The sequence below is a fragment of the Schistocerca cancellata genome, chromosome 1 (assembly GCF_023864275.1).
Source record: "Schistocerca cancellata isolate TAMUIC-IGC-003103 chromosome 1, iqSchCanc2.1, whole genome shotgun sequence".
NCBI classification, from domain to species: domain Eukaryota; kingdom Metazoa; phylum Arthropoda; class Insecta; order Orthoptera; family Acrididae; genus Schistocerca; species Schistocerca cancellata.
The window spans coordinates 679,300,295-679,313,300 of record NC_064626.1 but is presented as its reverse complement, the minus strand read 5'-3'; the positions used below and the strand labels follow the sequence as shown (position 1 = coordinate 679,313,300).

The window sequence follows — 13,006 nt, the reverse complement described above, 5'->3', positions numbered from 1 at the left end:
CCGTAGGGGACCGCACCGCCACTTCCCAGCAAATTAGGGACACTGTTGCTCCTGGGGTATCGGCGAGGACCAATAGCAACCGTCTCCATGAAGCTGGGCTACGGTCCCGCACACAGTTAGGCCGTCTTCCGCTCACGCCCCAACATCGTGCAGCCCGCCTCCAGTGGTGTCGCGACAGGCGTGAATGGAGGGACGAATGGAGACGTGTCGTCTTCAGCGATGAGAGTCGCTTCTGCCTTGGTGCCAATGATGGTCGTATGCGTGTTTGGCGCCGTGCAGGTGAGCGCCACAATCAGGACTGCATACGACCGAGGCACACAGGGCCAACACCCGGCATCATGGTGTGGGGAGCGATCTCCTACACTGGCCGTACACCACTGGTGATCGTCGAGGGGACACTGAATAGTGCACGGTACATCCAAACCGTCATCGAACCCATCGTTCTACCATTCCTAAACCGGCAAGGGAACTTGCTGTTCCAACAGGACAATGCACGTCCGCATGTATCCCGTGCCACCCAACGTACTCTAGAAGGTGTAAGTCAACTACCCTGGCCAGCAAGATCTCCGGATCTCTCCCCCATTGAGCATGTTTGGGACTGGATGAAGCGTCGTCTCACGCGGTCTGCACGTCCAGCACGAACGCTGGTCCAACTGAGGCGCCAGGTGGAAATGGCATGGCAAGCCGTTCCACAGGACTACATCCAGCATCTCTATGATCGTCTCCATGGGAGAATAGCAGCCTGCATTGCTGCGAAAGGTGGATATACACTGTACTAGTGCCGACATTGTGCCTGTGTCTATGTGCCTGTGGTTCTGTCAGTGTGATCATGTGATGTATCTGACCCCAGGAATGTGTCAATAAAGTTTCCCCTTCCTGGGACAATGAATTCACGGTGTTCTTATTTCAATTTCCAGGAGTGTATAATATTTACTGATTTTAGTGTTAATATTCCTGCTCCATTCTGCTTTGATAAGCTCAATATCCTCATCCATATTTTGTTTCCTTCTTGGGTTTTGTAGGATGATTCGAATTTTGTCCTCATTCTTTACTTGTCTGAGGTACATAACTGATACCTCCTTTTCCCCTGAATCATTAAAGTCCGCTTTGTCCATTCCAACAGGTAACCTAGATAAGTCGTCTGCCACTATGTTATTTTCCGTAGGATTGTACTCGATAGTAGAAATCATACTCCTGGAGAGCAATGACCCATCTGGTCAATCTGTTGTGGCTCAGTCTGCAATCTATAAGGAAAGATAATGCTTTATGATCCGTGTAAACCTTAACCTTTCTGCCCACGACATTATCTAAATTTCTTGAATGCGAAGACTACTGTCAAAGCCTCCTATTCTGTGACAGAATATTTTCTTTCCCATTTATTCAATACTGTACTAGCAAAAAATATGGTCATTTCTATTTTCCCATTATTTTCAATAAACTGGCAGAGATGAGCCCCTATACCATATTCCGAACTGTCTGCAAAAATGAAAATTGGCTCATTTAAATTCTGGTGGGCTAACACGATACTGTTAGATAATTCGTCTTTGATCTTTTGAAACTCTTCCCCTCACTCTTTAGCTCACACCCAAGTGGCATTCTTTTTAGTTAATCCCTGCATGGCCTAAGCATTGAGTGCCTGATTGTTGTCAAATTTGCGATAGAATCCGGTGAGCCCTAAAAATGCTTTAATCTGATTTTTGGTCCAAGGCTGTGGGAAATTTCTAATGGCTTCAAGTTTGTCAGGGTCAGGATTGATGCCTTCTGCTGAAGTGAGATGCCCTAAAAATTTAATTTCGCCTTTTCCGAATTCGGACTTGTCTAGGTTGGCACTAATATTATTCTTCTCATATTTTTCAAGAACTTGTTTCAATAATTCATTATGTACCTCCCAACTTTTGGCAGTAATTAGAATGTCATCGATGTAGACTGTGATTTTGTCTAGCAGCTGTTATCGTAGCACTTAGTGCAACATGCATATGAAGGCTGATGATATATTCAGACCAAATGGTAACACTCTAAAATTATAACTTCTTCCTCTATATACAAACGCTGTACATTTTTTACATTCCTGAGCTAGAGGTGTTTGCCAGAAGCTGTCAATCAAGTCCGTGGTTGTCAATATTTTGACGCCATTGAACTTCTGCGGCAATTCATCTAATACTTCAGGACAATCCATTTGTGGCTGTATTATTTTGTTCATTGCCCTGGAATCGAGCGTAATTCTAACTCAGTTATCCTTCTCTGTTACAATGATGGGGGGCTACTGTAATTACTTTTGGAGCGCTCTATTACTTTCCATTCAATCTTACTTTTAATTTCTTTGTACACAGCTTCCCTTTTTGCCAGTGGAATGGAATAGGGCTTAAACCTAAAGTGGCTACGTGGCTTTACTTGAAAACAATACTCATAGTCTTTCATGCAGCCTGGTTTCTTTGAAAACGCTCTTTTGTGCTGTAGTCATCTGTGTCCTGAACTCAGAGGCTTGTTGCTCAGTTAAACCTTTAATGCTTGCGATCTTTTCTCTGATCCTAATCTCTATGCTTACCTCCTTCTTTGACTCTACTCTTGTATACAAACTAAGGGTCTTTCTCGCTTTGTGGTTCCAACACATCTGTTCCACGAGTATTGGTATTTTGGAATTACTTTCATCACGCTGTGGTCCCCGGTTCCCTACAAATTGTATTACATTTTCCTCCTGTCCCTCTTTCATTTTCATTACACCTTCAGCAAAATCTAGCATTGCTCTATTGGCAATCAACGAATCTGCTCCCACAATTAAATTGACACATAGGCCGGTCATTACTACCACGGCATTAACTGTGAATGTCTTTTCCTGCAGTACAAATTCCAATAAAACCTGCTTGTTTATAACCTTGCTTCAGGCCCCACAGGTAGTAACCACCGTTACTCCTTGTACAGGTAACTCTGGTACTTGCTTATTTTGCTTTATTCTCTCGTAAAAGAGATTGCACTAACTTCGCTATCTGAGTCCAGAATCGCTACTGTCTTAATGTTTTGAACTTCAATTTTAGCAGCTAGTTGGTACGTTTCCTCTACCTCTGGGCTATCCTCTTCCATAAGTGCATCTTTATTGTTATCACTCTCCTCATATCCCAAGAATCATTTGTGGTCCACTTATTTCGGCCGTTCGCGATTGCACCATGTCCGAATCGTCTACACGTTTTCCGACTCCCCTTGATTTCTTACCCTCTCAGAGTACGAACTCGGCCTCAAAATTGATCATTATTACTATAATATTACCTGCTACCATTATGGTTATTTCCTCTCCTAAAACCTTTTCGAAATCCACTTCATCCTCTACCTATCACTACGGTTACTTATGTGAGGTCTGTCGTCCTCCCTTCTACCTTGCTCGTTATTATTGTTCGATATGCTATTTCTGTTTGAGTTACGGTCGTTGGTTCTGTTTTATCAGCAAGTAACTTTGCCCTTTCTTTAATTCATTTGAACCCTTTTTTAATTCTTTTTGCCCTTGTTCTATCTTTTCTTCTAGCATTTTTTAAATTTTTTTTACGCAGATACTACTATGTTAATACTTCAACCATACTTTTTTATTATCGTGTGTAGGTAATGTATCAGCTGATGCTGTTCAAGGATTAGTCTACTTGTTCTTCTCGTTGATTCATTAGCAATGGCAGTGTCAGAGTCATCACCTCTGACATTCACCTTATTTAACTTATTATTAACATTCATGTCATCGACAACAGAATCCACCTCTGCAGTTTCACTACTGCTACTATCTGAAATCGTTTTCTTGGAAAACTTCAGTTTCTACATTAGATGTTTCAGGTAAATAGCTATCATCCATTTCATTTTCTACACTTTCCTCATCTACCACTGAATCAAATTTTTCCTGTACATTCTTCATTATTGACTTTAGGTTAATATGCTCTTTACTTATATTACTAATTTCATTTGGCATGTCCTGTAATTGGCTTGCCTCTTCAATTTCATTGCCCTGAGGCTGCACTGACTCTCTACTTCTAAGATTATGCCGTGTTTCGCTTTCTCCTGACGTTTTGTTATTAAAGAAATTAGGAAACAATTTAACAATATTTTTAAAAGTCCCTGTGTTTGTCAATACTAGCTTCCTCTCGCTAGCTGTAAAGTGATAGCGTACACGCTACCTTCTACTCCGGCGCGATGCTGCTGCTCGCAACGTTTTTTCGTCGTGTTGGGTGTCTTTAGCCTGTCTCTGCCGTTCGCCGCTTGCCAATCTCTGCCTTTCGTCGCTTGCTGACGTTGGTGAAGGGACAGGTGTTCCTTCCATATCATCCGTCTCGCCTGCTGTACGCTGCTCTGCTATCTGCTCCCTGAAGCTTTGTTTCTTGTAGCGGTGAAATAAAACGCAATCCCTTTGGACCGCGCCCACACTTACAACTTTACACTTCGATTTTGCGTTTTAGCGTTTCCCCTTTCAACTACGCGACGCGGATTAATAAGTGACATTAATAAATTTTGTTGCCTAACAGTTCAAAGAAATTGACAAAAGTTAAAAAAATGGTTCAAATGGCTCTGAGCACTATGGGAACTTAACTTCTAAGGTCAACAGTCCCCTAGAACTTACAACTACTTAAACCTAACTAAACTATGGACATCACACACATCCATGCCCGAGGCAGGATTCGAACCTGCGACCGTAGCGGTCCCGCGGTTCCAGACTGTAGCGCCTAGAACCGCTCGGCCACCGCGGCCGGCACAAAAGTTAAAACAGGATATAATTTCACAGTACACACAGTGTCGCTTTTTATGTTTTTCACTGTTCATACAATACTGATTCGCGCGTATAATGATAATCATTACGGTCCACTGTTCTCTCTGTGATTTTAACGTCTCACATAGGTCGCAGCTCTCGTTAACGGATAGTGGCCTCTTCTTTAAATACACGGTCCCTAGCAAAGAGATGCTGTGTATAAATTATGTGTCCCTTTGGAAGTCTGATCTGGAAGCTGGAGAGATTGAATAAGAGTCTCTAACCGTTCTTTCCACCAACCTGTCCTCTTCTAAAGTTGTGTCCCCAGCGCAGATGACAGCTCATCGGCTGGGGGATGTTTTTCAATGAAGGCTGCTACGCGTCAATTCGAACTCGTGAGTGTGAGTTTTTGCGGTATGCCACTTGCCCAGATTAGTCTCTACAGAGGGCAAGGTCTGTAGAACTGACGATGATGGTAGGCGACACTTCTCATTAATGTATCTTTGGTTATTACTCAAATATTCTCACATTTACAGTATATTTTTGTAAAACTTGTAAACTCTCCATTTTCTTTTTGTGTGACGTCTTTCTGAGGTATTGAAGGGGGCTTTCTGTAAAAGGTGGGCTGGACTCCGTAAAGAAACAATACCCAGAGTGAGGAGTGGAGCAAGCATTGTTAATGTTAACCTGCTACGAGGCTCCTATTTTGACCTGGCTCACCTCTCACTCAATCCAACTTCATCCGCGATACATTTTACATCAGTTCGTACTTAAATGTTAGTAATAGTGAAAAACGAAAAGAATATCTTAGCCGTACTCCCTTTGCTTCTTTGTGATAAGTACTTCAATTTTATGCTTTGTATACTTCAGTCCAGATTGGACTCATGGTTGCATAAGTATAATTAACGCTCTGTTCTTCCAAAAAATGCTTCCTTTCTAGCTTCCGTGTGATGTCTCGGTAACGGAGGGTAGATAACGCAATTATAGATAGTAGTCAGCTGCAGTGACAGTGACATTCATCCTTTTACTTCACGTGTCGAGTGTAGATGATGTTATCTGTTCTAGACGGCGACAGACTTTATCTTCAAATACAATGTGAAGGAGCGCGATTATACGTGGTTTTTCCGAATCGTTCTCAATGAATGTATCAATAACAACACTGACGCTGAATAGATGTTTAGATAATGGTTTGAAGCAATTATTTGACGCTATGGAACAATGGTGAGTGTAACAAATTTTTGTTATTTCTTTCCCTATACAGGACAGTAGCCTGTACGTTTTTAAAATTGGAAGGTTATGAATTACATGTCCCTTTGGAAGTTAGATTAGGGAGCTGAAGACATCGAATATGAGTCTCTGGCCGTTCTTCCCACCAAGTTGTCGTCTTCTAAGGTTGTGTCTCCAGTACAGAAGGCAACTTGTCGGTCGTGGAATCTTCTTCAGTGTAGGCTGCTACGCTGTCAATTCTGACCCTTGATTGTGCTTTTTGCGCGATGCCACTTGCCCAGATCGGTCTCTGTATCTACAGAGGGCATGATCTGTAGTACTCACAGTGATGGAAGGCGACACTTCTCATTAATGTATCCTGTTTTGTTATTATTCAAATATTCACACATTTACACTATCGTTTACAACACTCGACGCAGCTTTACTAATTTTATGGTAACTTTTCCATCCAACTTGCGAAATATGATACACATGTCCGGCTCTCCGGTACGCACTGGACAGAGTGAGTATTATATATTGACAACTAAGTTAAGCCCGATATAGAGTACCACATGTCCGGCTCTGAAGAACACTCGAAACAGAGTTACTTAACCAGGGGCGGTTCTAGAAGTCGGTCTGGGGGGGGGGGGGGGGCTAATTGCGGGAGGAATATCGCTTAACAAAAGGAGAGTTGGGGGTCCTCCGCCGATAAATTGGTAAAATTTGGTGTTGCTTAAAGTAGTTTTTTGTAACTGTTTTGGAGTTCAGGGTAAAAGAAGCTTATTGTCACGTGGGAGATTTTATAAATTACATAAACCATGAAAAAGGTCAACTTACAACAAATACGTTTTCATGAATTTTCTGGATACAGAAGGTGACATGAATGTAAGAACTTGAACTTGACATGAATATAAAAAAATTCTGTAACAAAATTCTGTATATTTCCGTATTCTGCCAAATTTGTCATGCTCATTCGCCTCTGTTTCTTTTTACTGAATATGTCAATGATATTTTCAGTCTCCATATCTCTTTCTTTATGGATATTTGCAAGAGCTAATTCATTTAGTCTCACCTGCTCCATTGTGTTACGCAATTATGTCTTTATTCGTCTCAAAGTAGAGAAGCTTCGTTCAGGAGGGCTTTTGGTGACAGGAATGATCCCAAATATTTGAAGTAAAACACATAAATTTGGGAAAAACTGCTTGTCGCATTTCTTTAATGCTTCCGTTACTGTTTCAGGTCTTTGACTTTCATCAACCCACTTTTTCTTCCATAGTTTCAACTCTCCTTTCATTAAATGTGAAGAACTCTCCAAAAACTGTTCATATTTCTCGGATGCCTGGATCACTTCATACCCACTATATTTTAAACAGTATGCAGGAATAAGACCTTCATGTGGTAATATGGCGCGAAAATCTTGGGGAAATCTTGTTTCTAGCTCGGCAATAAAACGATCCACAACAGGTAAAAATACTGTTCGCCTGAAGTATTCCTCGGCGTTTGAAGCAGGAACGTTGCCTCTTTTGGTTTGTGATGAAATAGTTCTTGCCATTGCTATTACACTTCCAATATCTTCTGCCAGTTTAACAGCGTCTTCAAAAATACTTCCGAATTCTATTTCCGAATCCATCCTTATATTGTTGAACACCTCAAGCACATCATTGGCATTATTTAGGGCAGTTGTTAAATCCATTTTAGGACTTTGGAGCTGTTCGCTTAGTCTTAAAGAGAATCAATGTGCTGCAGTTGCTAAAGCTACTACGAAGTCTCCTCTTCGGACAGTAGATCTAAACATACAAGCTTTACTAGCCGTTTCAGCATTGGTTTCACGACCACTTGAAAGTTCGTCAAGCACGGTCACGTCCGGGACAAAGTAATAAGGCTATCGTGTCTTTCCAACCATCTTGTTGGACACACTGCCTTTAACTTTGTTTTCTTTGACCCTGTGAACGGTAGTCGTGATATAGCTTCCTCTAGGGAACTTTTTCTGTTTGCAGAGGCAGACAAGAATGCTGAAACCGGTCCCACAATTCCCACCATATTTCTAACTATTAGAGTATCACAATTGGATAGCACAAGTTCAAAGAGTGGCTAAAACAGTGGGTATAAACAGCCAACGGCTGCTTACTTAAAATAAGGAGCTTGAACTCCTTTAAATCTTCCAGCCATGTTTCAGCCACCATCATAGCCCTGTCCACAAAGATACTGATAGCTCAGCCCCAGTGTCTTGAGTTCTTCACCGATGGCTTCTGCAATCGAAGTGCCACTAGTTGATTTAAGCTCAGTAAATCCCAGAAAGTCTCCTTTCGTAACAAAGGTCTCTGTGGAATGTACCTAATACAAAATGTCATCTGCTCCATAGTGATGACATCAGTTGTTTCATCACACATAATGTTAAAAAATTTAGCCTTTTTCACATCTCTCGATATTGAGGAGCGAACAGCGTCACCAATGCAATGTATGACTACATTTTGGACTGTGTTACTTATCATAGAACTGTTTTGGCCACATGTACTGAAATGTTTTAAATCTTTATCTCCAGCATGCACACGAAAAGCCAAAAAAGACTCTGAAATACTCCATTTTTCCGTCTAGAAGGTCATCAGTATTTTATTCCCTTAGCTGAGGAATTAAACCATGATCACGATGTCCTCGTAAAGGTAGGTTATTTCTTGCACTCAGGTCAATAGTCTTTATAATAGGCCTCAAGCATTTCCGGTTTTCTTCAATAACTGAAGATTTCTTGGTATCAAGGACAACAGCAATACATTTTTACTTGATTCCATAGGCTTGGTGAATTCTGTGGCCTTCTCCATGGAAAATTTGTGATATTTTGTGTTTTCATGATGACGAAGCTCTTCCGTAGCCTTTTGACCATTTGACCAATGGTTCTTTTACCAGTGTTTTCAACACCTATAAAAATAAATTAAAAAGGTCTTAGGTAAACTCCAAATCTTGTAAGCACTCGAAATGTTAGCAACATAGAAATTTTTGCTGAAAAACCAAGCCTGAAAACTATTTCATCTACAGCTACATCTACGTGATTACTCTTCTATTCACAATAAAATGCCTGGCAGAGGGTTCAATGAACCACCTTCATGCTGTCTCTCTACCGTTCCACTCTCGAACGGCATGCGGCAAAAACGAACACGTAAATTTTTCCGTGCGAGCCCTGATTTCTCTTACTTTATCGTGATGATCATTTCTCCCTATGTACACTCCTGGAAATTGAAATAAGAACATCGTGAATTCATTGTCCCAGGAAGGGGAAACTTTATTGACACATTCCTGGGGTCAGATACATCACATGATCACACTGACAGAACCACAGGCACATAGACACAGGCAACAGAGCATGCACAATGTCGGCACTAGTACAGTGTATATCCGCCTTTCGCAGCAATGCAGGCTGCTATTCTCCCATGGAGACGATCGTAGAGATGCTGGATGTAGTCCTGTGGAACGGCTTGCCATGCCATTTCCACCTGGCGCCTCAGTTGGACCAGCGTTCGTGCTGGACGTGCAGACCGCGTGAGACGACGCTTCATCCAGTCCCAAACATGCTCAATGGGGGACAGATCCGGAGATCTTGCTGGCCAGGGTAGTTGACTTACACCTTCTAGAGCACGTTGGGTGGCACGGGATACATGCGGACGTGCATTGTCCTGTTGGAACAGCAAGTTCCCTTGCCGGTCTAGGAATGGTAGAACGATGGGTTCGATGACGGTTTGGATGTACCGTGCACTATTCAGTGTCCCCTCGACGATCACCAGTGGTGTACGGCCAGTGTAGGAGATCGCTCCCCACACCATGATGCCGGGTGTTGGCCCTGTGTGCCTCGGTCATATGCAGTCCTGATTGTGGCGCTCATCTGCACGGCGCCAAACACGCATACGACCATCATTGGCACCAAGGCAGAAGCGACTCTCATCGCTGAAGACGACACGTCCCCATTCGTCCCTCCATTCACGCCTGTCGCGACACCACTGGAGGCGGGCTGCACGATGTTGGGGCGTGAGCGGAAGACGGCCTAACGGTGTGCGGGACCGTAGCCCAGCTTCATGGAGACGGTTGCGAATGGTCCTCGCCGATACCCCAGGAGCAACAGTGTCCCTAATTTGCTGGGAAGTGGCGGTGCGGTCCCCTACGGCACTGCGTAGGATCCTACGGTCTTGGCGTGCATCCGTGTGTCGCTGCGGTCCGGTCCCAGGTCGACGGGCACGTGCACCTTCCGCCGACCACTGGCGACCACATCGATGTACTGTGGAGACCTCACGCCCCACGTGTTGAGCAATTCGGCGGTACGTCCACCCGGCCTCCCGCATGTCCACTATACGCCCTCGCTCAAAGTCCGTCAACTGCACATACGGTTCACGTCCACGCTGTCGCGGCATGCTACCAGTGTTAAAGACTGCGATGGAGCTCTGTATGCCACGGCAAACTGGCTGACACTGACGGCGGCGGTGCACAAATGCTGCGCAGCTAGCGCCATTCGACGGCCGACACCGCGGTTCCTGGTGTGTCCGCTGTGCCGTGCGTGTGATCATTGCTTGTACAGCCCTCTCGCAGTGTCCGAAGCAAGTATGGTGGGTCTGACACACCGGTGTCAATGTGTTCTTTTTTCCATTTCCAGGAGTGTAGGTGGGTGCCAACAGAATGTTTTCGCCGTCGGAGGAGAAAACTGGTGATTGAAATTTCATGAAAAGATACCACCGCAACGAAAAACGCCATTGTTTTAATGATTGCCACTCCAATTCACGTATCATGTCTGTGACACTATCTCCCCTATTTCGCAATAATACAAAACGAGCTGCCCTTCTTTGCACTTTTTCGATGTCATCCATCAGTCCCACCTGATGCGGATCCCACAACACACAGCAGTACTCCAGAACAGGGTGGGCAAGTGTAGGGTAAGCAGTCTCTTTGGTGGACCTGTTGCACCTTCTAAGTGTTCTGCCAATGAATCGCAGTCTTTGGTTTGCTCTACCCACAACAGTATCTATGTCATCGTTCCAATTTAGGTTATTTGTAATTGCAATCCCTAAGTATTTAGTTGAATTTACAGCTTTCAGATTTGTGTGACTTATCGCGTAATCGAAATTTAGCTGATTTCTTTTAGTACTCATGTGAATAACTTCGCACTTTTCTTTATTCAGGGTCAATTGCCACTTTTAGCACCATACAGATATCTTATCTAAATCATTTTGCAAGTCGTTTTGATCATCTGATGACTTTATAGGACGGTAAATGACAGCATCATCTGCAAACAAGACGGCTACACAGATTCTCTCCTATGTCGTTAATATAGATCAGGAACAATAGAGGGCCTATAACACTTCCTTGTGGAACGCCGGATATTACTTCTGTTTTACTCGATGACTTTCCGTCTATTACTACGAACTGCGACATTTCTGACAGGAAATAACGAATCCAGTCGCACAACTGAGGCGATACTCCATAGGCACGCAGTTTGATTAGAAGACACTTGTGGGGAACGGTGTCGAAAGTCTTCTGGAAATCTAAAAATATGGAATCAATTTGACATCCCCTGTCGATAGCACTTATTACTTCATGAGTATAAAGAGCTAGTTGTGTTTCACAAGAACAATATTTTCTGAATCCGTGCTGACTATACGTGAATAAATCGTTTTCTTCGAGGTACTTCATAATGTTTGAATACAGTATATGTTCTAAAACCCTACTGCAAATCGACGTTAGTGATATAGGCCTGTAATTCAGCGGATTATGCCTACTTCCCTTTTTGGGTATTGGTGTGACTTGAGCAATTTTTCAGTCTTTAGGTACGTATCTTTCTGTGAGCGAGTGGCTGTATATAATTGCTAAATATGGAATTACTTTATCAGGAATACTCTGAGAGAAACCTGACTGGTATACAATCTGGACCGGAGGCCTTGCCTTTATTAAGTGATTTAAGCTGCTTTGTTCCACTTCTATGTTTCTCATCTTGGCAGTTGCTCTTGATTGGAATTCAGGAATATTTACTTCGTCTTCTTTGGTGAAGGAGTTTCGGAAAACCATGTTTAATAACTCTGCTTTAGTGGCACTGCCATCAGTGACTTCACCGTTGTTATCGCGCAGTGAAGGTATTGTGTCTTGCACTGGAGTGCTTTACGTTTGACCAGAATCTCTTTGGGTTTTTGCCAGATTTCGAGACAGAATTCAGTTGTGGAAATTATTAAAAGCATCTCGCATTGAAGTACGCGCCATATTTCGAACTTCTGTAAAACTTTGCCAATCTTGGGGATTTTGCGTTCTTTTAAATTAGCCATGCTTTTTTCGTTGCTTCTGCAACAACGATCTGACCTGTTTTGTGTACCATGGGGGATCAGTACCATGACTTATTAATTTATGTGGTATATATCTCTCAATTGCTGTTAATACTATCTCTTTGGAAACATTCCACAACTTTTCTACACTTACATGATCAGATCGGAAGGAGTGAAGACTGTTTCTTAAAAAGGCGTTAAGAGCATTTTATCAGCATTTTTAAATAGATATACTTTGCGTTTCTTTTTGATGGTTGTAGTTGTTACGGTATTCAGTCTAGCAGCAACTGGCTTGTGGTCGCTAATACCTGTATTCGTCACAACACTCACTATTTGTCCAGGATTATTTGTTGCTAAAAGGTCAAGTTTGCTTGCGCAACCATTTACGTTTAGAGTGGGCTCATGAACTAATTGTTGAAAATAATTTTCTGAGAAAGCATTCAGTACAATTTCGGATGATGTTTTATGCCTGCCACCGGCTTTAAACGTATAATTTTTCCAGCATATCGAGGGTAGATTGAAGTCACCACCGACTATAACTGTATGAGCGGGGTACTTATTTGAAATGAGACTCAAGTATTCTTTGAACTGTTCAGCAATTCTTCTGAGTCGGGGAGTCGGTAAAACGATCCAATTAATAGTTTAGTCCGATTGTCAGGTATAACCTCTACCCATACTATTTCACATGAACTATCTACTTCAATTTCGCTACAAGGCAAACTACCTCTGACAGCAACAAATACTTCACCATCAACTGTATTTAAACTATCCTTTCTAAAAATTGTTAGATCGTTTGAAA

At 42.7% G+C, this 13,006-nt stretch overlaps 1 protein-coding gene across 1 annotated transcript in view; it reads right to left on the bottom strand.

Annotated features, from left to right (window-relative positions):
- LOC126093956 (facilitated trehalose transporter Tret1-like) overlaps positions 1-7,613 on the bottom strand; it is a 153,757-nt gene extending 146,144 nt beyond the window's left edge. The window contains exon 1 of the mRNA XM_049908762.1: positions 7,152-7,613. Within this exon, the coding sequence (XP_049764719.1) occupies positions 7,152-7,613 (462 nt within the window). The remainder of the gene's footprint in view (positions 1-7,151) is intronic.
- Positions 7,614-13,006: the final 5,393 nt, after the last annotated feature.